The 27,577-nt window shown below is 36.0% G+C and overlaps 1 protein-coding gene, 2 long non-coding RNA genes and 1 pseudogene across 3 annotated transcripts; 1 reads left to right on the top strand and 3 right to left on the bottom strand.

Annotated features, from left to right (window-relative positions):
* Positions 1-1,266: 1,266 nt before the first annotated feature.
* On the bottom strand, positions 1,267-17,615 carry LOC147496571 (protein neprosin-like). The gene is made up of 6 exons (XM_086562467.1): positions 17,367-17,615; positions 16,663-16,744; positions 3,555-3,764; positions 3,268-3,429; positions 2,641-2,694; positions 1,267-1,768 (listed from the first exon to the last, which is right to left on the bottom strand). Exons 2-6 carry the CDS (start codon positions 16,723-16,725, stop codon positions 1,373-1,375), a joined length of 885 nt encoding a protein of 294 aa, XP_086418593.1. The 5' UTR covers positions 16,726-16,744; positions 17,367-17,615; the 3' UTR covers positions 1,267-1,372.
* On the top strand, positions 9,957-10,358 carry LOC147496573 (uncharacterized). Its single transcript, XR_015194857.1, has 3 exons — positions 9,957-9,988; positions 10,083-10,187; positions 10,277-10,358. It is a non-coding gene; the product is annotated as an uncharacterized LOC147496573 (long non-coding RNA).
* Positions 13,251-14,056, bottom strand: LOC147496572 (uncharacterized). Its single transcript, XR_015194823.1, has 3 exons — positions 13,790-14,056; positions 13,587-13,670; positions 13,251-13,351 (listed from the first exon to the last, which is right to left on the bottom strand). It is a non-coding gene; the product is annotated as an uncharacterized LOC147496572 (long non-coding RNA).
* A 386-nt stretch (positions 17,616-18,001) lies between the features above and the next one.
* Positions 18,002-19,829, bottom strand: LOC147496570 (bidirectional sugar transporter SWEET14-like; annotated as a pseudogene).
* Between the last annotated feature and the right edge of the window lie 7,748 nt (positions 19,830-27,577).

Here is a 27,577-nt window from a genome sequence, read left to right as displayed (position 1 = left end):
CGAGACCCGAGTGCAGTCTTATGAAACTCCATGTTTCTAAAACAGAAAGGTTCATATATAGAGGGAAACTTCACCCACAAGGCAGTAGTAGTAGTACTGGCTACAGTGTTGGAAATAAGGCTGGATAAACGCCCACCAGGATAAGGATAAACCACCAAGATAAGGATAACCACCAGGTATTAGGATGAGTGTATGACTCTATCCTATCTGGTATTAGGATGAGTGTAGGACTCTATCCTATCTGATATTAGATGAGTATAGTACTCTATCATATCTGATATTAGATGAGTATAGGACTCTATCCTATCCAATATTGAGGAGGTGGGAGAGCTCTATAAATAGACCCCCCACCCCTCACATATTAATCATCCCAACAAAGAAAAGCTCTCTCCTTTAATGATGGCCTCCAACATTTTCTAAAGAAGAAGCTAGTAATTTGTGGAGATTCCATAGGTGGTAACCTCCCTAACCATTGTCGGTTCTTGGTTCGTGAACGGGTTGCTTCCCGTTCGTGGTTGGAACTTGACTCCAACTAAGTTGAGAAGAAGAAGATCTTGAGTGTGCCAAGAACATCATCTTCTCCTGTAGATCAAAGCTTGGAACTTCAAATTAAAAGCTGTGACCAAGGTACGATCTTCTGTTTCCGCTGTGCTATTTTATGGATGTGATATAGTGTAATTATACATATCGTAGGAATCATACATAAAATATCGATAAAAACCCTACATAATGGCAAACATAGGCAGACAAAACTGTGGCTGTAATGCTGTATAGACCAGAGTGAGAGATGAGTTGGTGAAGGTTCACTGTATTGCATAGATCCACCCAGTATAAACAAAATATCTTTAACTTCACATAGACGAGTGTTTCAGTCGCAGACTCATGTTGTCTTTGATATTATTATAACCCAGATTAGGCATGCAAACCCCTTAACATCATAAACTTGGTACTATCCCTACTTTTTTTGTCTTTCACCACCAAGGTAAATTACATGAACAGCTTTATCTCTCTGCTATTCGCCGTCACACATTGTTGGATGACGTCAATTTTCAATTATTAACCAGGCGTGGACTGCTTTTGTCATGCTAGTTTCTTTTTCTTGTACACCTTCAAATCTTTTCATTAGGCTTTAGAAAACAAAATCATTTGGGGTGCGTAGGCGAGTAGCATTACTCTTAAAAAAAATTCTTAAGAGGGTGCCCTCAAGTCTTCAACAGCAAACTTTGTGTCAGCTATTATAGTTGCGAAAGTTTAATTTGAGGTTGCATACTTGCATGTTACGTGTTTATTGAAACAAAAGGAACCAGAAGGAAGTGATACAGCGATAGCATTACCGTTAAGTGTTCATTGAAACAAATCAATGTCTGTCTATCTAACTTCCACAATCTCCTCCGGGTCCTCCAAACTTGATCCCATGACCCCTGAATGGCCCTAGATAGTCATCATATATCAAGTCATAACATGCTGGATTAGCTGCGGTATCTACATAAGGTATCAAGCTGTGGGGACGGGGGTTCACGAAGGAATTAGATGAATCCATGACTGTTAGGTTGTAGAAGTACCCCACAAAACTCCAATCTAAAATTGCAAGATTAATACGTTCTCCAGTCCCCATTGCTGGACTGGGTGAACCGGGGACCGATTTGGCTAATGCTCCCCAAGCAACATTGGAAGAACCTCCATTTAGCTCTTTGAACAACGAAGCTGGAAAGTAACCAATATGAACTTTATCGTCAACAACTAGCCACCAATTGGAAGTAGAACTATCCTGCATCAACCAAGAAATGAATTGCAATCTTATTTCTACCAATAGTAGAAAATGCATACACCTTTAAGACTCAATCTAATTTTTGCAAAAATTTTGGCAAATTTCAACTTAATTGATGTAATCTAAATGTAAATACATGCATAGTATAAAATATCCCAATATATCGCGATATTTGGGAATATCTATCTAGATTTCAGAGAAAAATATATAAATATCATGATATGTTCAGAGATATATACGACTGCAAATATCTGTGATATTTCGACAATATTTGTGATATTTTGAGATATTTGGCGATATTTTGTGTATATAACAATTTTATTTAATATTTACCGTTATATTTCAAATAAATATAAATAATGCATCATGATATATCAAAAAATATCCACAATATCTATGATATTTATCGATATTTTGGATATATCCACGATATTTGCATGTGAAACAATGTCAAATATCTCCAAAGAGGAAGATATATCCACGATACATATCCAGAAATTGAATATAGATAAATACCCATATCCTGATATTTTGTACTATGAATACATGTACATAGATACTAAGCATTACCCGTAAGATACAGAGGTTAATAACAAAAGTGTAGATATTGGCCCCAAAGCAGCATCAACTGGATGATTTTTATCAGTTTGGACGAAAGAACCACAAAGGGTATTAAAGCAACTTGTTCTATAACCAACCGACTTACCATGCGGAAAAAAAAAAAAAAAAAAAAAAAAAGGGTTCTGTAAGTTCACGAAACAAAATGGAAAAAGGCAATTTTGACTCTGAACTTGGCACAAATTATTCATCTGAAAGTTGAAACATACTTTTCCGCACAAAATTATAGAATAAACATACTTTTTTGTACTTACAGTTGACTGTACAAATAATCTAGTAAGATTATCACCGTTTAGCTCTGGTGAAACCTGACATTTCAAATAAGATGTGAGTTCATAGCAAATTAGCAATACACCACAACAATGAAGGATCTGTAAGTGGACATGGACGAATAAGATCTATAAATTCACTATACAAAAGCATATGAAAGCTTATACTGAAGAGTGCTTATTGCTTCCTTTTATGATTTTAAACTCTTTCAAGTTTAAACAAAATAAAATCGATATGGAAATGCGTTATCTATTCTTTTGATGCTTATTTAGCGCATTGCGGCATTCACAATCAATTATTCTCATTTTCCAACCATTTATGAGTGTGGAACCAATAAGTTTTTTCCTAACCTTATGAAAACACTTCAAATTTTATTTATTCGAACCTACGACCAATTAGTTAACAGCTGATTGCGACTGTTCTACTACTGAGCTACTAAGGAATGTATATTTGCACTTAAATGACTGAATCCAGACAATATGATTCGATCAATCTTATATCAGTTGTCATTTGATTGGGTAATGATATTACCCTAAATAGTTCATTTTCAGCCCTGTACATACCTCACAATTCGTTTAACAATTGAAGAATTTTTTTATGAAATGACTTACAATCCATCCCGCCTGCAAACCATTAAGAGTGTCACTCCTTTCACTTTGAATCCACATCTGAGATGTACTAGATTGCTTAGCTCCGACTTTTGGATTATTCAAGGATAATGATGCACGAACTCCATAATATGTTTGTTGATTCAATGATGCAAGGAAAGCTATCTGCGATACAAATATTGAAAATGATATTTGGTTTTCTCAAGAGTTTCAGAGAAAGTAAAATCCATATCTTTTGATGTAAGACTACTTAACATATTAAAAAACAACAAAAGCAATACATATCTTACATGTAAACCAGGAAATTCCTCCGTCCTGGGATGGATATCGGAAACATAGGATTGTGAAAATGAATTAGCTTTTCTCAAATTTTCTTTTCCAATTCTTCGAATTGGAACAGTTTCTCGCGGGCAATCAATATTTGTTAGTATTGCAGTTGAATATTTGTGTTCTATTGAGGTTCTGGTAGTCATCTCTCTTGGAAGAGAAGTAGGTCTCATCTACATAAAACACGAAGTACGTTAACCATAAATAAATTAAAACCTGCAATTGTCCATCTTCATCAAACACTTTATTTCCACTAAATCAATAAAAAGATGGTGCCTAAGTAAGAGCATCAAGAAACCAATTTATCCCTTACATCTTAGATAAAAATTAATAAATTACAGAACACCTAATCTTGTGAAATCTCTCTTTTATCCTTTCTCTTAATCTCTCACTTATTTATTTATTTATCCCTTTTATATTTTTTTGATAGTTAAAACATAATTTTATAAATAAAGTTTAATAAAAAACCAAAAGGGATGAGATATCTTACAAACACAAGAAACCGCAACAAGAAAACAAGGAGAACAGTACACATCAACGACAATTGATATATCTTTTTATAAATCAACACTACAAAAAAAAGGGCTTTTTGCGGCAAGGTTTTTGTCACGGCCATTGACATATCCGTATTCTATATTTTTGAAAAATATCGTGTCTGCGTATCTGTGTTGCGTGTCGGCTAGGAAGCACGGATAACGATAAAGAAAAATTCCTATTTGCTAACTACTACTAAACCATTTTAGGGTGATTAGTTCCTTATATTCACTAAGAAGTTGCAATGCTAGATTTGTATGTACTTGGTTTGAACTCTTAATATTTGTTTCCATATCATGTTGTATTTCCTCATTCTTTTTACTTGTTATTAAGTTTAACATGCTTGGGCTGATATAGTTAAATATGTTAAATGCTTGTGTTCTGTTGTTGTAAGCATACTCCTCGTTAAGTACGATTAGCATAGGTAGGTTTCAAGAAACGAATGCCTTTTTCCTATTTTATTTTATTTTAGTGACTTTTCAACCTTGATAGATTTCAATGTTAATTAGGCTTCTCATATATTAAGGAAGATTCTCTTATATGTTTGGTTATGTATTTGTTGTGTGTTAGTTAGCACTTGATGGATAAAAGTTGGATGCACCCGACTGTTGGAAGGTCCAATCGCAAGTATATTCTAGGTTGTGAGGAGTTTGTGAACTGGGCATGGGATAATCGACCTGAAGAGTTTGGTGATGAGATTTATTGTCCATGTGTTCGATGCATTAATAAAGTGTTAAGGCCCAAAGATGTAGTTCGGGATCACATATTAAATAAGGGTATAATACGGTCATATATCCGTTGGACCAAACACGGGGAAGGAGATGAAGTGGATGCTCGCCATGACTCCAATGATGGTGATAATATGCACCAAATGTTGCAAGATGCATTAGGGTTTTCAGACCTAGTTGGAACAGGTAGTGACACACCAACTATTCCTGTTCCTAATGAGGCTAGTTCGAGTGAGCCTTGTATGGATGAGCCAAACGAGGAGCCACAAAAGTTTTATAAATTATTGAAGGAGGCTGAGACACCATTATATCCTGGTTCTACTAAAGCTTCAAAATTGTCTTTCCTTGTTCGCTTGCTTCATGTAAAGTGTCTAAATGGCTGGAGTAACCATTCATTTGACATGTTACTTCAAGTGTTAAACGAAGTCACTTCGATGAAATCAATATGCCAAAGAATCATTATGAATCAAAAAGCAACTTCGGGACCTTGGTTTGGAGTGCATTAAGATAGGCAGCTTGTCCAAATGATTGTATCTTTGTATTGGAAGGATAATAAGCCAATCGAGGACAAGGATGAATGTGATATATGGTGGTCAAGGTGGGAACTTTCTCCATCCGTGGATGATGAGGAAGGAAGTAATTCTCTTGTGAAACATAAGAAAAAGCTGCAAAAGTTTTGAGATATTTTCCGTTAAAGCCGAGGCTTCAGAGATTATTTATGTGCTCAAAAACATCAAAGGACATGAGGTGGCATGCAGATTGTCGTAGGAAGGATGGAGCATTAAGGCATCCAGCTGATTCCGAGGCATGGAAACACTTGGACGAAAGATATCCTTCTTTCGGTTTGGAACCTCGCAATGTCAGGCTTGGTTTGGCTAGTGATGGTTTTAGTCCATTTGGTAATCTTAGCACTATGCATAGCACATGGCCTGTGGTTCTTGTTCCATATAATCTGCCACCATGGATGTGCATGAAGCAGCCTTATTTTAGCTTGTCACTGCTTATTCCTGGCCCTAGCAGTCCTGGGAATAACATTGATGTGTACTTACGACCTTTGGTCGATGAGTTGAAAGAGTTGTGGATGAAAGGAGTCGAGACATATGATGCATATTCCAAGTAGAATTTTCAGATGCATGCAGCTGTTTTATGGACAATTAATGACTTTCCAGCCTTTGCCAACTTGTCAGGATGGAGCACCAAAGGCCAACTTGCGTGTCCTTCTTGCCATGAGAAGACTTGTTCAAAAAGATTTCAGCACGGTATGAAGTTTTGTTATATGGGAAGTCGCCAGCTCCTACCACTTAATCATCCATATCGAAGGAACAAAAGTTCCTTTGATAACACTATTGAACTGAGGACTGCCCCAAAACCACTAAGTGGAATTGAGGTTCTTGAGCAATTCAGTGGGTATGAGCAAGTCACATTCGGCAAGCCAGTGCTCGATAAGTCCGGTCAAAAGAGAAAACGGGAAGATAATTTGCCGTATAACTGGAAGAAAATCAGTATATTTTTTGAACTCCCTTATTGGAAAGACCTTCGTTTGCCGCTGACAATCTTGATGTTATGCACATTGAAAAGAACAATAGCGAGAGTTAGCTTGGGACATTGTTAAATTTAGAGAAGAAAAACAAAGGACGGCTTTGAAGGCCGACAAGATTTGGTGTTGATGGGAATACGAAAATCACTTCACCCTATACCAAAAGTCGGGCAACAAATACTACCTACCCCTGCCCAAGATTACACATTGTCTTTGCAAGAGAAGAGGAAGCTTTGTCAATTTTTGAAAGATGTAAAGGTTCCGATAATTATTCATCCAATATTTCACGCCCGTGTTAGGGTTAAAGAAGCCAAGATACATGGCCTGAAAAGTCATGATTGGCATGTTCTAATGCAACAACTACTTCCATTCCATAAAAGACGTGGAATTCTACCCAAGGAACTAACAATGGTTTTGGTTGAGTTGTCCAATTTCTACAAGCAATTGTGTTCTAAAGTGTTATGGGTTGAAGAGTTGAGCCGCCTAGAGTATAGTATTCTTTGTGACTCTTTGCAAAATGGAAATGATTTTTCCTCGGCATTTTTTGATGTTATGGTTCACCTACCAATGCATTTAGCTGGTGAAGCCAAGCTTGCTGGACCAGTGTTTTATCGAGGGATGTATGCAATTGAAAGGTAAGTGAAGACAATATGCAAGATCAATTTGTTTTCTTCCTAGGTAACGTATATACTTATATTTATGTTTCTTTTTATATGTATATATATAGGTATTTGTATAAGCTTAAAAGTATGTATGCAAAAAAAAAAAGCTCGGGAGGGTTCAATCATGGAAGGGTATCTTGGTCGATGAGTGTTTGACATTTTGCTTTCGATGTACTTAGATGGTGGGGTAGAGACAAGGTTTAATCGACAAGGGAGGAATGATGATTGTGAAGATGTAGAATCAGATGGAAAGTTTTCAATATTTCTTTGGAAGCACTTTCGTCCTTTAGGGAAAGGAACCTTGAGGAATCTAACTAACGAAGAGTGGGAACAAGCTCGTTTTGTATGTGCTAATGAACTCTTGCGAAGAAGTGAGGCCGTTTGTTGAGTATGACAAACTTCTCTTTTCTATTTAAAAGAAATTATCTATGTTTGAATCACATATATGTTCATTATAATAAAAAAATGGTCTATTATACGGGGAAACACAAACAAATGATTAAGGATGACCATGGGCGCCGCATAAGTGCTAGGAACTTGGACCGTATTCATAATGAGAGATTTGGTAGCTGGTTTGAAAACCATGTATGTGGTAGTCGACTAGTCGTAGTATGTTTTATTAAGTATAATCATATTTATTGGTTTCATTTAGACGTGTTAATTTGTTTTTCTTATCTAAATAGGTTCAACAAATGAAAAGAGATGGTGAGTTGGTCAGTGAGCAACTCGATATGTTATCCTTTGGTCCTACCCGATTTGCCACCTGTTTTAGAGGGTGCATTGCAAATGGATATAGGTTTCACACAAAAGATCTCGAGATGCGAAGAAAAACGCAAAATCATGGAGTTTTTGTATCTGCAGAAACCTCAAGCTTTGCAAGTGCTAGAGATATGAATCCTGTTATAGGGAGTGTCGGTTATTATGGTATCCTAAATGATATAGTGGAGCCGTTATGGCAGTGGGAATCGAAAGTGTTTATGTTTAAATGTGATTGGTTTGATGGCTTGAGCCGTCTTTGGAGTGAAACAAGATGAATATGGTTTCACCAATGTGAATTTCACACTAACCTTAGCTACCAATGAACCTTTTATTCTTGCATCATTAAAAGCACAACAAGTTTTTTATCTTAGAGATAATTTGGATGAAAATTGGCGAGTTGTGTTGAAGACACAACCAAGGGACTTATATGATATGGGGTCAGAGGTTGAGCCAATCCAAGATAACTCATCGTGCACACACCAAGATGCAAGTAATCCAGTTGAGAACTTAGATACCATTGAAAGCTGGACTAGGAATGAGGTTGAAGGAATTGAAGTTGTTGCCAATACTGTTGAAAGAGAGCAAGACTTCATTGATGATAATGAATGTGACGAAGACTTAAGTGAGGATAGTGATTGTGATGACGACTTCATTAATGATAGTGATCCAGATTATTGATGTGTGGAGTGTGGTTTAATTTAGTTTTAGTGTTGCTAAGTATGACATTGGGTGTAATGCATCTTTATTAAGACCGGCGTATTCAATTTGTTATGAATGCTCTCTCTTGATAGTTTATTAATTTGATTGATGTTTCTTTTCTTATGAGTGCATTTATTAGTCACGTTGGGAATTCCTTTAATTTTCTTGTATAACATAGATAAGTGCACGCAATGGTAAAAAAGCAGCCGAGAGGATCAAATGGCGATGAGAATGGTAAGATTTGCAACTGATTTTGAATTCTTAGGTTTTAACTATTGAGTAATATCTAACTCATATTATTTGTTGTGCTAATATCTATATTTAACATTCTAAATAGGTGGGAAATGGGTTAGAGGCACTTCTACCCTTCCTAAGGTTTTAATAACCCATCTAGTTGAAGTTGAAACCGACTTGGAATGGCAATAATCAACCCCGATGGACCCGGATACACATCCAAGCTTGTTTTTGCGAGAATCTATAGGAGTATTGATGACATCATCGCATTGATTTGATTGGACCAAATATTGGGAGCAGCAAGGTGGAGATGATAAATTATGGCTATGGAACACGCTTAAGGTAAATGTAATGACCCTAAATTTACCTGAGACTAATTTGGCAGTTTTCTTGTATGCTTAGGATTAGTATGGTGACTAGCATGTGTAAGAGATCCATCTGCATTAATTAACTTTCCCATTTTCATCTCTTGTAATACCACCATAGCCATGACCACCAGATCTTTCTCCAAGTTGTAAGTTTTAATAGTTTATGAACCCTTAGATTTTTTTAAGGTATGTAGATTAATAGTCTTAAAGACTCTCATCCACTCCCTGTTGGTATAGTAACATATATTCTCTTAAGTCAGGTATTAAGTGTAATGTGTTGGTTACATTGTGCAAGTCATCCCTACATGTCCCTGTCCTAATTGGTTTTATTTACTCAATAAAGTGCCACCACCGACTTGGTTTTATTTAGAGTTTGATTGCAACTTGTAGTCAGTATCCATGTATGCCACCATTGTGATTTTGTTCTAGGGTATCAAGGTTCTAGGTTTGGCTGTTTATATACACCATGATATATTGTACATATTTGCATCGTGTTTTAGGATTTCGTGGGAGCTTGATGAGAGCAAGAAAGAAACTACTTTGGGTTGAATTGCCTCGGATGAATTCAGGAATAAGAAGACTAAATGGAAAAAGAATTTCTATTCACATTTACACGACATATGAGGAGTATAGCGACAAACCGAAAGCGACTATCACAACAAGAATGGGTCAATCTTGTGCAATTCTCGGGATAGTCCCGAGCATCAAGTATGAAGAACTTTAGTGTTCCATTTGAAATAGTTTTCACAACTTATATATTATTTTTGTTTTCTGTGTATCTAGGTAATTTCCGAGGAGGAACAAGCGTAATCGTTCTAAGCAAATAGCAAAGCATACTAGTGGTGAAAAGGTTTTCCAGAAATGAGAGCACAAATTGTATGATATTTATTGTGGTCTTTGTTGTGAACTTACATTTTCAGATTGGCTTATAAGAAATAAGTCAAATAACAATTTTCTTGTGTCTGGACAGATTCGGGAGGAAGGTGCACCCCCATCTCAAGGAGACTTCTTTGTGCTATCCCATACAAGTCGGAAGACAAATGATGCACTTGATGGACAATCAAGAGAGTATATAGTAAGTGAAAATTCAAATCTAATAATGATGTTAAGTGAATATAATAAATGTTTTTCTTCTTATATATATTAATTCGGTTTGCAATATAGGAAAAAATGAAAGAGTTAGCTGGAAGAGATGAAAATGGAAATCAACAACCCCTTTCCGATGAAATCTACAGGCAAGTTATGCGCGTGCGGAGCACATTATGTAATGAGTGATGGGTCGTGGTGTGACACCGACTAGTTATTTTGGCTCTCAAGCATCATCCCATGGTACAACTTCGATCGTGTTGCTGAATTGGAAAATGAGATGGCTGAAATCACGAAGGGTAGCACAAGAAAAAGAGGAGGAAAGGCAAGCGTGAGCTTGATGAGATAAAGAGAGGGTTCGATGCACGATATGAAGCGATGGAAGCTCGATTTATGGAAACACTAATGCAGAGAACTTCCCTCTCTAGAATGCTGTAAGTTAAACTTGTTATGTCTTGCTACTTCTAATTCTTTGTGTTCACTACTAAAAAAAAGGCTTGTTGTGTCATTTTAAAAGTGACACAAGTAAATTGTGTCAGTTTTGGAATGAATTTGAAACCGACACAAGTGCCGCTGACATAACAAGTTTAACAAAAACAGACACATCAAGTGACTTTGTTGTGTCAGATTTGGATTACCAAAACAACCTCACTAGATGATAAAACCAACACATCAAGGTTGATGGTTTTGTTGAGATTGTTCTGGTAACGTGGAGATGTATGTTAGTTGCATTGCATTGTATAAGTTGTGTATTAGGGTTTCTGGAATAGTGTTTGTATATTTATAGTTTTCTTCTTATTCGAGGATTGGTTACTTGACTTAACTGGCATTGGTCGAGATGGTTAAGTAGTTTGGTTCTACTTAATCATTATATCTTTTTAGTAGTTGAATTTCTTAATCGAGGTATAATATTTTATATTTGGTTTGGATGTATTTTTATTAAATTTTCAAGTTATGACAGGTTTTATATTTATGAAATGTTGATAATACAGAGGAGACTCTGTCGAAATTTTTACTATAAAAGTCATGTATCTTAGGTATGTTATTGCATGAGATTTGGGGAGTTACTGCCCTAACCAACTGGTCCTGGGTTCCCTCACGAAGATCCATTGGCAGAAACTTTAATTATACTAGGGGAGAGCAACACTCTAGTATTTTTGGAGATCTTATGTGCTTCCCTTGCAGTCTTAGCCCATGTAATATAGATAACTCATGCACTAAATTCTCAATGTGGCCTTTAGATAGCCTGCGTGCCCTGCAAATTATTCTTTTGACTTGGATACAGACATACAGTAGTACCAAAAGTTAGCTTGATTTCTGTCATACGATTTTGTTCCTATTTCAATAGATAGAGACAAGCCATGTTAATGTTGCTGCCATCCGGACTCTTTGATCTTCAATTTCTTCATTGAAATATGGAAGTAATTGTGTGTTAATGCCTAGGACTTGAAACACGGTAGAACCAATGTTGGAAAGTTCATTTCGTTGTTGACAATATAATAACACTACTTAATTTTGCCTTGTGATTTTGTGCTATTTGCAGTTATCAGTTCATATGTTATATGTCAATTAAGTTCATACTACAGTTTTGACAATATGCGGGCCTTGTATGCAGGCCACATATATATGCACTTTATTTACATTCCTTTAGATTTTCATCTACTTTTGGTGTTGTCCACATTCACATGGCTGCTTTTATATAAACTCTATTTTTAGGGTTTAACATTTTTTTTTTTTTTATAGAGATGAACAAGATGAATACTAGTATTGGACTTGACGACCCGCGTTTTTTGCATACTTGAATTTGGTTGGATAGGCATTATTGGAGCAATATTGAAGTTTTTTGTTTTTGTGGATTGGAAGCGGGCATTATATGGGACTAGTTATAAATTTTTTTGTAGATTGGAAACTTGTGAAGGTTTTTGGATTATGTATTTTCGCCAAGTTTAACGTGATATAATGAATTTGGCGTTGAATGTTATTTATTTGTTTTGGTTGATATTTGGTTAATTAAGTATGTTTCTTATTATTTATTTATGAAGCTTGTTGAGATATAGGTTCAAATTGACAATTGAAGTGATTTGAACAGGTGCAAAATTGAAAATATGTGCACTTAAAAAAATCACTTTTTGTGGCAGCCACCCCCGCAGCTAAAGATATTTGAAAAGTTTAGGCAAATTCAAAATTTTCAAACTTTTTGTGGCAGCCACCCCCGCCCCGCAGCTAAAGATATTTGAAAAGTTTTGGCAAATTCAAAATTTTCAAACTTTTTGTGGCAGCCACCCCCGCAGCTAAAGATATTTGAAAAGTTTAGGCAAATTCAAAATTTTCAAACTTTTTGTCGCGGCCAAGTCGTGGCAACATATATTTTGATTTCTTTGTCTTTTTATTTTTTTTATAATTCAAAAAACATTTTGCCGCGGTAACTCCCGTGGCAAGAGATTACTTTTAGCCGCGGGTGCACCTTAGCCGTGGCAAAAGACATTTTGTGACACCAAATAGTGCCTCGGGCGTGGCAAGAAGTTTTACCGCGGCAAAAAACATTTGGTGGCAGTTTTGGGTACTTTTGGCCCGCGGCCCGGTGACGCAAAAAGTCTTATTTTGGTAGTGCAAGTACATATCGTAAAAGGTGTGATTTGGTTTCCCTTACAAACGATCACTTTGGGGACTAGAATAGGTTATTGGATGAGACTGAGTTCGACGTGAGAGCGAACTGCCTACGTATTTTATTTTGGGTTGTATGGGGGAGAGTAGAATCAGGTCTGGCGTAGTTCATAGGAGAGGTATTTATAGAGATTGAGAGTGTATCCTTGCTCACCACGTGTAAAGGATCTCCCAAATGAGGGGTGGAGATTAGGATATCACGTGAGAACTGCCCTCATAGGTTTGCTGTAATGATGTGGGGTGGCAGTCTGTACAAGTAGCTTGCGGCTGTGACCAGTGGCTGACGGTCAAGATATGTGCAAGTACACCTTTAGTCATGATTATTCGGATAGAGGATGTGTCACTTCCAACGTAGTTCGTGATATCTGCGATCTATGCCGTCAGAAGCGTTCTACTAGCTCATGGATGCGACCTGTATCCAAAGGTCGATGTGCCATTCCCGCCATACTAGGCGCGTGCTGGATAGAGAATATCACTCCCCTACAATATCTTTATAATACATAGAAAAAACAATTTAGTTTTAGTATGTTATTTGCATGATTTCTCCGTGTTTAATTATATATATAGTACATCTACTATGTTTAATTTGTTTAAATTTCTTTTCTTATTGGTTAAAGATTTTTTTCCTTAAAACCAAAGAGTACTCTTTATTGGATAATCTCAGCCCATAACAGTCATCAAATGATGGTGATAACACAGGCGAAGTTGTATAAAGATGATATACCTGTATATCATGATTCTGCAGTAAAGGGTTTTCTAGTGCTGGCTGTCTTGTGATGTCAATACAATTGTAAATGCCTGCATTTGTCTGAAGAAACAACATGAAAAATCCATTCCTTGATGAATATGGGTGTATGTACCAATATAAAAAAAAAATGAAAAATAGTAATGATGATACCTTAAATGTCTTGATTGCAAGCTTATTACCTTAAATGTCTTGATTGCAAGCTTATTGCGAATTTTGAGTTGTTTCTTCATCTCTATATGTCCTTCTTTTGGCAAAATACTTCCGTTAAGTCCATGGAGACTCACACAAAAAGTCCATACTACAACTAATGAGATGACAAGTTTCAGTGAAACCATGGTTTGAATTTTTTGTTTCTTTTGTTTTTGTTTTTGTTTCACAAACATTGTTTATATAGAGTATAGACTAGGATAGATAATTATGAGTTGTTAGTTTTAAATGTTATAAATACATAGTAAGAATTTAACTCATTTTAAGAAGGAAATTTATGAGGAAATAAATGTTCAATTTCAAAGGTAATGGCAAATCCACCCAAATACTTTTCTTGCCCAAAATGATTCCTTTTACAAAAGAGCAATTAGTTCGATGTAATCTGAATTCATCTCCATAAAATAGACAACCACCCTTGGGGCATTGTGTGATAATATTTGTAAGTGGATACATTAAATTAAAAAAACTTGACTTTTCCCTATGGATTAGATGAAAATGGTTAGCCCCGGAGAAATGCCACGGTCCTTAATTATGACAGATTAGACCACTAAGACCAAAGTTCTAGCTTTTGTCTGAAAAGTACGGCCAGGCTACATTGACACCCCTACAAAAGAGTGTACTTCTACAATGACTTAATTTCTCATTTTTGGTGGAGATGAACCCCTTATCATGCGAACCGTCTACAAAAAATGAGCTAATTATAATATCTTTAGCCAAAGTCTTGATCCTATAATAAAATTAGAGGGGACTAGATAATAGAGGCTTAGAGCATCTTTATCTCTACCCGTGAGATTTAAAGTGGATAGGATTTCCCATTATCATAAGTTATCATCATTTTAATTCAACTGAGCTGCTTTATCATTTTTTCTAGATTTAAATTTAGTACGAAACATAAGTGCGTATAAGACTGCGTTATACTGTTCATATTTCCGAATAATTGTTTTCTTTTTTCTTTGTAATATATATCTATATCTTAATATTAAAGCTCCCACAAATGATATTTTTCGAGCTCTATTAAAATTCCACATCATCACCTCCTATTGAAACAGGAATTTCTTTCTTATTTATTAGACACTTCTAATTAAAACGGGAATCAATTTCCTATTAAAACAGAAATTCCTCCTCTATTAGAAAAAAGAAATTCTAACACTTCTAATTAAAACGGGAATTCCTTTCTTATTGAAAAGGAAAAATATAGCATATCTAATTAAAACGAAAATCATTCTCCTATTAATACGGAAATCATATTTCTAAATTAAGTCAACTATTAAACGGGGTTAAAAAAATGGGTTTATAAAACTTAATTAAAACAATTTGTTAGAAAATTAAAACGGGTTTTTAAAACTTAATTAAAATGATTTGTTATAAAATTACAATAGGTTAGCAACTAAAACGAGAATCACGATTTGTTAGAAAATTTCTATATGTATATAGTTATGATTGTTGAACATGTTTTCAAAAGAGCTGGTGCGTATGCACGGGCCTACTTTCTAGTCTTAATATTAAAGCTCCCACAAAGGGTATTTTTCGAGCTCCATTAAAATTCCACGTCATCAACTTAATAGTTAATTTAAAACGGAAAACTCTTTTTTTTTTAGAATTCAACTTCAAACGGGAATCTTCTTTCCTTTTAAAACCAAAACTCAAATAGTAGCATAAAAACTATTTATTTCCAAATTAAAATGGTATCCCTACCCCAATTAAAAATAACGGGTTTTAAAACATAATTAAAATAATTTGTTAAGAAATTAAAAGCGGATTTTTAAGACTTGATTAAAATAATTTGTTAAGAAATTAAAACGGGTTTTTAAGATTTGATTAAAACAATTTGTTAGGGAATTAAAATAGATTAGCGACGAAAACAAGAATCACAATTTGTTATGATTGTTGAGCAAATTTTTAAAAGAGCCAGTGCGTATGCACGGGTCTACTTTCTAGTATATATATAGTTTATGGTGAGTAGATGATATCCACAAAAATTAGATTTGAATTCATTTTCTAAGTGAAGTTTTATTTACGTACTTATTTTAACTTAAAATAAATATGTACTTCTAAGATCCGTACTGTATATATATATAGTAGCCAAAAGGTATGTCTTCAAAGCAAGATCTCTCCAATTAATAACATGCCAAATGAAATGTTTGTGTAGTTCCTTGACATACTTTAGTGGTCCAGGCATGACAAAGTAATGATTGTAATAATTTGATAAAATTATTAAAAATCTTTAAAAGTTCATATTTGATAGTAAGTTTCTATCCTTGAGAAGCTTATAGGCTTATTGCAGTTAAATTAGCTGTCAAAGATACACTATATATATACATGCATAAATTGATGCCAAATAAGGATTATGATTCAATATTGATTATAAGAAACAATCAGACACCAATACACCATCATTACAGCAGATCTGCATAAGTCATTATGAAAGTCTATGTGAAAAAGTGTAGAGTAGGAAATTATACAATATTACAAAATAAATAGGTGGCTTAGGGCCGAAATGCAGGTATGTGTAGTAATAGCAGAAATCCCCTGCACAGTTCTGATATGTAATTGATAAATATAAGGCCTTAATTCTCTCTTAAAAATCTAATTTTCACTATTACATAAATAAGCATACTTGTTACAAGTTACAACTTACAACAGCAACAACAACACAAAAGATGAAATACCTAATTTTTTTTAAAGTGCATTGAATTATTTCTATTTTAGTCGGTGAACACTAGTAGTGTTTACTTCGAAATTAATTTATCAGCAGGCCCTAACTGTAATTTAGTAAACTGATTAGAATAGGGGGAGAGGAATACGATATATAATGGTTCTTCAATCAGAGCACCTAGCAAAATACCTGAATAAATTCCGCATGAAACCAATCCATATTACCAACTTCCCCATCCAATGTTGCTGACATATTTTCCCTATTCACGTACCTGAATTTGAGAGAGGAATATTCACAGAGTAAAATTCCATGCATCAAGATAGTATAAATGCCTATTTGCCTAAGGACAGAGTTGTGTGGACACCACATCATACTCAACAGTTCACATAAAATGGCGCTTAGAAAGCTCTGTTCTTCTCAGGCACACATGTCAGTTCTTGTATGGGGGAAATATGTGATACCCAGACACTCATTCACTTTTCTAATAGTCTCTCAAGTCTCAACTCAAGACACGGAAACAGAGAAGAAGCTCTTCAACCATTCTTCATTTTGGCTTTGTAACCAGAGTAGACATCTCTTCTCTGGATGCCCCTATTCTACTGAAGTGTTAAATGGTTTCAGAAACTTAACATCATCACTAGTGAACAGTTCAGCTAATAGGGAGTGGTCTCCTATTCTTAGGATTTCTTAATATATGGATTGATATCAAACCTATCTATAGCAATAACTTCAGTAATTCACTATCCAATGTTGCTGACATTCCTTGACTCCAGAGACTAAAACTGATCCAGTCTATCAACCGGACAACCGCACCTTTTGGGCAAACATTGGTAATGAGACATGGAATAGCTAGTGCAAAAGACTAGAAGATAATCTGAAGCATCTTTACGTACCAAAGTATAACTAGTGTAATAACAGATTTACCATTCAGACAACTCTTCAAACATATTGAGAGCAATAACCAAACACGAAGAAACAAGAAAACAATTTACAGGTATTGCCGCTTATGGCCTTATTGGTCCTAAATTATTGTCTGGCAGCGAACGTTGGCGCCTTGCATTTTTAGGAACTTAGAAAGTTAGGACTTAGGAACACGTCTAAAAAATGGTCATTCCACATTTTAGTCAATCTGGAATTCGTTGATATATCGATAGGATGTGTTGAAATATCTAATTTTTGGTAGTACGGAATTTCAATACGGTCGGAATGCTAGTGTGTTGAAATCTCTAGTATGTATCGGTTTGGAACTCTGAAATATCAGAAAAATAACATTTGTATGAATTTTGTGGTATTTTAGAAATTTTCTTTTATGGTATATAATATTGGTTTTCAAACAAACATGAAATTCTCATTTCCTAAGTGGGGTTTCATTACATAGCTTGAAGTAGTTTGAACTTTGAACTTTGAAGAGCCTGCCTGCAATTTTTCACAAAAATTCGCCAATGTGTCACATATAGTTGTTACGTGTTTTGTAGAAGTTGGCAAAAAAGCAAGGTTCTTAGGAACTGATGATGTCTGCTATCTTCACAATACATTTTTATTAAAAATTTATTACAGGCCACTTCAATACAAATTTACAGTCCAGCAAAAAAAAAGTAGAAAATAACAGAATGAAGTACATAAATTAACTTAGCACAGACAAATATTTAGACTACTTCAACACAAGCAATATTGCCGTAGCTTATTGGCATCACTGGATACTCCATGCATTTCTTGTTCATCTTCCCGATTTGTTCAATCATGTCCTTTAAATCTTCTTGAGCGATATCTATATTTTCTTCACATTCTGGTTGAACATCGATAATGTGTTCCTCACTGTTATCAGTCGTACTTAGATTATCAACATCAAATTTCTGTTCTGGTACCTTTTTCTCGTCAATAGTTTTCTTGGTGTCCTTGTAGATGGCATAGAGTATCATTTGAAGTACCCCGAAGAAAAAGCCTAGTACGTTTGGGATCTATCCACCAACCAAAATGAAAATTCAGAAAATTATTTAAAACATAAAAGATATGAGATTGCAGCACTGCATATTACTTACAGCAATATAGATGTCCTTCAATAATAAACCGTAAGAAAACCATGAAATTGCGCTTAAGGTCAGGAATAATGATAGCGAGAATGGCATAAACTCCACACTCTTTGTGCTTATTACCAGCCTCTGTGAACAAACCAAACCAGAAAATGATTATATAGAAAATACTGATAATTGAGAGTAGCAAGCTCAATAGAGTCATGAAATAATGTGTCCTCCCTCACCACAATGCTTAAGGGTGCTGCAAAGACACTTGCCGCGAATGCAACACAAATCCATCCCAGAACTACAACGCGGTTTGGGCCTTTTGCTAACAGGAGAGTAAGAAGAACGATCATACAGAAGACTCCAAGATTCAGCAAGAGAAGTAATTTGGCTGTTAGAATCTGCAATCCATATTTGAACTTTAATTAGCATTTTGTACCATCAAATTCGTCAAAATAAATAAATAAACAGAGGCAATCAAGCAAGGGGGAAAAATTCTTACTCTGGCCTTCCTTGGTGCATATGCTATGAACATGGAGATATAAATGGTCTCTATGACACATCCAAATGAGTTAATTGTGATGAGCAAGTATGCATCGGATTTAAGGAACGCGTAGTACATCAAAGCATGGCACTGAAGAGTGCAATCACATAAGGAACTGATTGAAACCCTTCAGTCGATTTCTTCTTGTAAAAATATGATAAAATGTAGGCCTTCAAAAAGAACATATAATCGTGATCAGTTATTTACATTGGGTTCTTTAACTATATAAACTGTCCGCTAGAACATTGTATAAAATAATTGAGACTTACAGCGGAGCAAGGTACACCATGAAGGACACGACGTTTCCTGGGGCCAGTTGAAAAGAAAACTTTATCATTAATACGATCAAGAGTAGCTTATATTCTAATTAAATCATAAATCCAACTTTACGAGGTTGATTACTAGAAAATTAGCCGCTCAAGTTGTAGTAGTAGTGTGAGGGCATTGCAAGCCAATATTAACATTTGAGGAAGAGAAAGGCTGCATAAGGTTGGACTTCATGCTCAACATTATGTAGAGTTGTAGACAATGAAAATCAAAATTGAAAATCAAGAAATATTTTCTATATTGAAGACTATATACATCAAGAAGAAACACCTAGGAGGCTAGGAAGGTTGGGGAAAAGCTCAAAAACCCTTATATGCATGCAAAAAAACATCAACGAATTCAAGCATATGTATACGAATAATAATGTAGGCAATGATTAATAGGTGGTGAGGATGAAGTATGCTCTATTTTCTACCTAGGACACCGAAGGCAAATTGCAATGGATGGTCAATTGTGAAGATGGCCATGTCTGAAACAGAGTGAGCTCGAGCTAAGCTAGCTGAAGACTAATTAGCTTTGTCTAACTTCTCCTTACAACTCTACTAAACTCTAATGAGGTTCTTGGAGGGAAATGTATGATGGCATAGCACTTTATATAGAGGGTTAAGGGTGCGGCATAGTGGAAATGCACAATAGAATAGGAATAGGGTGATTGCATTGAACAAAATCCACAATAGCAATTTTTTTTTTTTTTTTTTTTCCTAAAGGTGATTTTGTATTAATTAAAAATAGTGTTACAAGGGAACAAAAGAAATATGTTTTGAGTGACTTGAACAAAATCCACAATAGCAAGTTGTATGAAAGATAGCTAGAATTGTTCTTTTCAACATAACCAGATGTAAAAATGTATTAATTGAGAGAAAAATCTAATGTACGTCTACATACACTCTCTTAGTCTCTGTCTATCTAAGGGATTTGTTTCAAAGTTTTTTTATTCTAAGAAATCACATATGCCTTGATATTGTTGATAATAATAGTCCCACATTGAACCAGTAAATTAGCACTTGGGGCATTCACACCTGGTAAGCTGGTTATCTAAGTTAGTTCTACCCATTGGTATATTTACAATTGTATCTAATGCTTTTTTTATCCATAACCTAATTTTTTCCATAACCTAATTTTTTTTTCCAAAATGCTCATCGTCGATTGATTAGGGGTTGGTTGAATATATGTATCTCTGTCATTTCTCCTAACATGGATACGGGAAACTAATTAGGTGCGTAACGAGTCAGTGATATATAACAGCAAACAAGGCTTATTTGTCATGCAAACTTGCAATGCAAAGAAGACACTGCAGTCAACAACACAAGCTCAAAGTAGCTAAACCACTGCTAGATTGTCATTTTACTTCAAATTATGAAACTTAAAACCTTTTAGGATACACTTCGACACCAAAACTCGACATTAATAATTTCACGGACAATTGGAGCTGAAATACCAAAGACTAACTTATTTCTTACATCTCTAGCACCACAACCTGCCCTGTTTCTGGGTTGTTTAATTAAGGCTGATACGTATTCAACTTTAGGTAACCTGTTGTTAGTGGGTAGCTGGGTGCCATTCGACTGCAAGTAAAGTTATTGGTCCTCAGTCGCTTTTTCTTTCTCGCTCCTTGCAATTCTGAAGTTAAACTCATTGCTAGTTGTAAATATTGCAGAGGACAAACACGCAGTATAGTATATATATCTTCTCAAAAAAATTTATTGCCTGCTACAAACAAAATGTGTAATAACAGTAAATTTCAGTTCGCCAATAAAATAGATTAATTGCGTGCCCACCTAAATTAGACCGCTCTGATAATATCAATCTATATATTGATCACCAATCGGGTGGGAAGGTTTATATTTGATGTAACGTGGATTGCCAAAATACCATGCAGGAGATTTGAAAAATTAACAATGCCAAACATTTGATACAGATAGGTTCGCGCGCAAAAGTTGAGCTTATAAGAAAGGATCTGGAAGTTGGAAAGCATACATAGTGGATACTACCAGGAAGTATGGTACCGTTCCTGGGACGATTCTGCCGCATGACATATGTTGCTTTTTGAACAAAAATAATCAACGACGTTAATTGGTCTTAAAAGCAATCATATGTTATAATTAATAATCTAATTTCGTTGGCTTGATTTTGTTTTGACTGGGTACCAAACTATAGTCTATACTGAAACCTTTTCTTATTACATAGCTAGAAGCCTAGAACTGTACATAATTTTGGCGATTTGTTAATTAAGGAAAATACTAAGAGTTATCTGACGGTGGTAAATCACTAAATCAGAGATATAGCTTATACATCATTTGGAAGGTAGAATATCAATTTAAGTACTAATAAAAAATCTAATCTTTCACTACAATCAACAACTACAAGCCTAAACTATGGATATAATTATCACAAACATGCAATAGTAATATAAATAAAGTAAAACAGATCACAACAAAAATGTAACATTGATTCGCCAATGATGCCTACTTCCACAAGACCAAATCCTTTTATAAGCGTGGAAAGCAAGATTACAATCACTCTTCTTAAATCTCTCCAAACTTACTAGATTACTCTTCTTCTCCTTACAAGCTTTTTCTCTTGTAAGAGTTTCCTCTCAATTTTGGTTGCTCACAAAATTGAGTTTCTATTCAAGACTTGGTTTTCCAAAACCCAAACTCTTTTATTTATATTGGGGTGAAATATCAAGTAAAAAACGTTCTCGATATTATTAAATATCGAAACTTGGTATTAAGAGGCATGAGTGCGGGCGCTTTTGGCAATGGCAAAATCGAAATGCCCCCCCTCTTATATTTCTAGTTTTCCCAAACTCCGATGGAGACATGTTTCGTGAGATGTTGAAAAAAATTATCTTCTTTTCACGGCAAAGTGCGGTGCGCACCTTGGGCACTCCACTAATTTTGAGTGTCGCGGCGCTCGACTTCTTCACCACGAACAATACTTGTTTCTATCACATGGTGAGGGGCTCACACCCAACAATCTCCCCACCAAATCATGAGGGGGAGTACTCCAAACATTCGAATCAACGCACTTCACAACAAATATCAAACATCAAACATCAAACTTACCTTTCGGTAAAACTTTGGTCATCATATCCGACTTGTCGGTATGGATCTTCTCATTGCACAATTGCTTGTCTTCGAGAACTTCTCTAATCCAATGATAACGCATATGTATGTGCTTGGCTCTAGAGTGAAAACTCGGATTCTTGCTCAAATGGATGGCGTTCTGACTGTCACATAGGACTACAAACTGTTTCTGCTTTACCGAGCCCTAGTTCATCGAAGAACCTCTTAATCTATAGCATCTCTTTGCAACACTCAGTGGCTGCAATATACTCGACTTTTGTAGTGGAAGGGGCAACACATTTTTGCAACTTAGAGTGCCAAGAAACTACTCTCCCTGCAAAAGTAAATAGATAACCGGAAGTGGACTTCATCGAGTCAACATCATCTACCATGTCTGCTCTGTGTAGCCTTCAAGTAAGGTATTACTCCCACCAAAACATAAACACGCTTTGAAAGTGCCATTGAGATATCTCAATATCCACTTAACACCTTTTCAATGCTCTTTACCTGAATTTGACAGAAATTGGCTTACAACACCAACGACGAAAGCAATATCTGATCTTGTACACACCATTACATACATCAAGTTATCCACTGTGGATGCATAAATAATCTTTTCCATTTGACTCTTCTCATGCTCACCCTTTGGACATATATTTTTGGTCATGCGGAACCGCCACCAAGCTTAACAACCGACTAGTTTTCGCTTTTGATCCATGTTGAATCTCTTCAACACCTTTCTTAATATAGCTTTCTTGAGAAAGCCACAACTTCCCACTCCTTTTGTCATGAGTGATCCGCATCCCAAGTATCTGTTTTGCTTGACCCAAATCCTTCATCTCAAAGAACTTACTCAAGTCTTTTTTCAGCTTGGATATCTTGTTGATGTTTTGGCCAACTATCAGTATATCATCCACATACAACAAGAGCACTATGAAATCCTTATATAAATTTTTTTAAACAAACACACAATGATCAGAATCAAACTTCTTGTATCCATGCTTCACCATAAAGGACTCAAACTTTATGTACCACTGTCTCGGTGCCTGCTTCAACCCATACAAACTCTTTTTTTTAGCTTGCATACCAAGTGCTCCTTGCCTTTTTGACCTCAAACCTTTCGGTGATCCATGTAGACATCTTCAAGAACTCTATGAAGGAAAGCTATCTTGACATCTAGTTGCCCAACCTTTAGGTTTATCCTTACGGTTAGACCCAATACCACCCTGATAGAAGTCATCTTAACTACAGGAGAGAAAATTTTATCAAAGTCAATACCTTTCCTTTGACCGAATCCCCTCACAACAGGGCGAGCTTTGTGCCTTGGATGTGGATTATTCTCCTCATGTTGACTTTTGAAGATCCACTTATTCTTGAGAACTTTTCTTCCTTTCAATTTCTCAACTAAGTCATAAATGTGATTCTTATGCAAAGAACTCATCTCATCTTGTCCCTTCAACCACTTCTCCTTGTCTGTATCTTCAAGAGCCTCTTGATAGTACATAGGTTCTCCACCATCAGATAGTAAAATATACATATGTGGTGGATACTTGGTTGAAGCTTGTCTCTTTCTCCCGGATCTCCTTACCACATCTTCTTGTGGCTCGGGAGGATGCATTTCTGCTTCCTCAAGTCTTTGGTTCATGCACTTCATCTCGCATCTTCTATATCAATAGGTTCTATTCCATCACGAAGCAATATGATCATCATCATGAGCTTCAAACCCATGGTTATCTGTGATTCTCAATGCCTTCGCAGACGCTCCACGAGAAACTTTTAGTTCTAAGTCAACAAGATCATCAATGAAAGATTCTAGCTTCTCACCATTCTCAAAGTTTGCTATTGTTTGGTCTTCCAAGAACACAACATTCTCGACTTGGATTACCTTCTTGTTGATCGGATCATAAAATTTGTAGCCAAACTTTTCATCCCCATAACCAAAAAAAAAATGTATTGCTTTGGTTTTGTCATCAAGCTTGGATCCCTCATCTTTGGGAATATGAACCAATGTTTCGCACCCAAATACTAAAAGTATCCATAATCAACATTTTGCCCCGACCATACTCTCTTTCGATAATCACTATTTGAGGCTTCGAAGGCGATATGTTGATCATATGTACGGTTGTGTGAATTGCTTCTACCTAGTAACTCTTTTTGATAACTTTGAATGAGATAACATACATCCCATCCCTCTACAATGGTACGGTTCATCCTCTAAGCAATACCATTATCATGGCGGCGGTGTTTTGGGAACGGTCTGCTTATGACTAATCCTATGACTCTTTGCAATACTCTTCAAATGGCCCAATGTACTATTCCCCATTATCCGAAGCGAATACACTTCAAAGGCTTCCCGTCTTTCTTTCCACCATGCTATGGAAAGTCTTGAACAATAAATACTTCATCCTTGGTCTTCAAACTATATGCCCATATATTTCGACGATCATCAATGAAAGTCAAGAAGTACAAAGCTTCTCCGTGGGACGCCATTTTTATAGGACCACATAAATCAGGTGTACTAGCTCAAGGAGATTCTCCTTTCTCATGAGAAATGAATCTTTGAAAGGCATACTGTGTTGCTTTCTAACCAAATAATGAGTACATCTATTTAAATGCATACCTTTTATGTTTGGCAAAACCTTTTGCTTGGCAAGAACTTTCATGCTTTTTCTCCCATATGATTACGCCTCTTATGCCATAGTTCGGGAGGAAGCTTCTTCTTGTGCCACATTTAACTTCAGGTTTTACACAAGCTAGCTTGGTTTTGTAAAGTTTAACAAGTTTTCTTCCCTTTAGGCTACTACATAGAACCTCTGCTCCGGGTTTCCATACCCCGTTATCAAACCAGTTTTGAAAGCCATCATCATCTAGCTTTCCAAAGATAAATCAAGCTTAGCGTAGAATGTCGGGGACATGTCTTACATCCTTGAGTGTTAAGGTGTAGCCCGACACAAGTTTCTACATGAACATCACTAGTGCCTATAATCTTGAGACTCCACATTAGCCATCTTTAGTTCACCAAATTCACCACATTTGTAGGTAGTGAAGAAAACTCGTCGCGGGTGTGATGTGATAGGGCGCCCGGTATCTACCACCCACTTTGTATCCTCGGCATGAGGGTACTAACCACAACACTTCATGCAATGTCGACATAATTCCCACTAGACCATTTAATACTACTAGTGCGGTAGTATCTCGGCTTTGTGCTTCTGTTCTTCTTTACCATATCTTCCATATACACGGTTATTCTTCTCTCATCTCTCTTGGTGTTCGCACTTTTCATACCTAAAGTGACCATTGGTGGCACAATAGTAATATTGTCTATCTACCTTAAGAGTTCTAGCTTCACCCCTAGATTTGCTTCGTAAATCCCTCTATAATGAGATGGTTTTCTACTTTACTTCTCCTCGCTTCTCGTAATCGCGATCTCGAGGTGAAAGGAGCTGCTTGTGAACCCCTTCTTGTCTCCCTCATATTCAACAATGCCCTGGTAGCTATCTCCATGGAAATGATTAGTCATTAGCATTTTCACCAAGAGAAATTGCTAAAGTCTCCCTAACTGTCGGGTAGAGTTTAATAGTAACAAAGCCTCAACTTCGTCATCCATATCAATCTTCATTAAATGCAAGTGATTGATGATATTTTGTACTTCATTAAGATCTTTCGTATTACATTGAAGAACTTTTTGTACCTCATGTTAGCAAACTTCTTAATAGGTAGTACCTTGTTCCGGCCGACATCATCTAGTAGGGGTTTTGAGTTTCTTCCACAAAGCGGTAGTCTCTTAGGATACATGGTGGAAGACACTATCGTCAATCAATTATCGAATGTACCCATAATTTTTTCGGTCGAGCTTGCTCGGCTCAACCGTGGCAATTCGTCTTTTGGTTTTACTCCTCCATTCGATGGGTTGTCTAAGTCCTTGATAATAGCAAGTCTTCTATCTTGGCTTTCCAAATGGTGTAGTTACCTCATAGTCATACAGTGTTTATAAAATGATCCATCTCTAACAAGCTATTTGCTTAGCACGGTTAGCCCTATTACGTTTTAGAAATTGCCTATACAAAAAGATCTCCTAGTTAGTATTGTACCCCTATAAAAATACTTAAGCTAAACATTACACATTTTCTTACTTGATGCTCCGAGTATCCCAAAACTCCATAAGTTGAACCCAGCTCTCGTTGTGATAGTTGCTTTGGCCTATGTAAGCCTCGTTCTTCATATGTGGCATAGCGGGTATAAAAGTTCCTTTTCCATTTACTCTTTTTGTTTCTGAATTGCCCCCGAAATCAGAGCCAAAGTGGCTCCTTCCGGTCTCATCAAGTTCCCATTTATCCTAAAACGAGACAAAAAGATCTACTAAGAAATGAAATAGACAGTTTTTTAAATTAGTGCAAGTGTGTGCAGATCCAAATGTCCATACCTTAATGTTATCCCATAACCACTCTTTTGTCGCCTACATCTTGAGCTCCAAATTTTTGTCCAATCAAATCGACGTGACGTTGCCATTAATACTCCAAGAGATTCAGAGAACAAGCTTGGATGTTTCCGAGGTCCCACCGGGTTGTCTGCGCTTTCCATACCAATTCCAACTTTGAGCCATTTGGTTGGTCAAATACCTTAGGAAGGGTAGAAGTGCCCCCTTACCCACTTTCCAACTGTACACAAGCCCAAAGCTTCATTAATTAAACATAAGACAATAATGAACTAGAATGTTTAGTTAAACTTACAGCTCGCCACCATTAGGATCCTCTCGAAATCGTTTGACCATTGACCTTGTCTAAATCGTCACATAAAGCAATTCATCAAGTAAATCCATCAAGGAAGACACTAGATAATAACCACTCCCAAAACATAAAAAAAAAAAATAGCACAAAAAACGAGTTTGTTCCCACAAAAAAAAAACAGCACAAAAAATGAGTTTGTTCCCACAAAAAAAAATTGCACAAAAAACTACATATAATCATCGTCACTGTCATTGTCTTCATCACAATCATTATCAATGTCTTCATCACAATCACTATCATTGATGAAGTCTTCATCACATTTGACACCGTCAATGATATCTTCATCAATAGTATCCGCAACAACTTCTACTCCATCAATCTCACTCCTAGTCCAACCGTTAATGTCGTGTGTGCTGTCAA

This window comes from Coptis chinensis, chromosome 5, assembly GCF_015680905.1.
Source record: "Coptis chinensis isolate HL-2020 chromosome 5, ASM1568090v1, whole genome shotgun sequence".
Taxonomy (NCBI): Eukaryota; Viridiplantae; Streptophyta; class Magnoliopsida; order Ranunculales; family Ranunculaceae; genus Coptis; species Coptis chinensis.
This window is presented reverse-complemented; position numbering and strand designations above follow the sequence as displayed.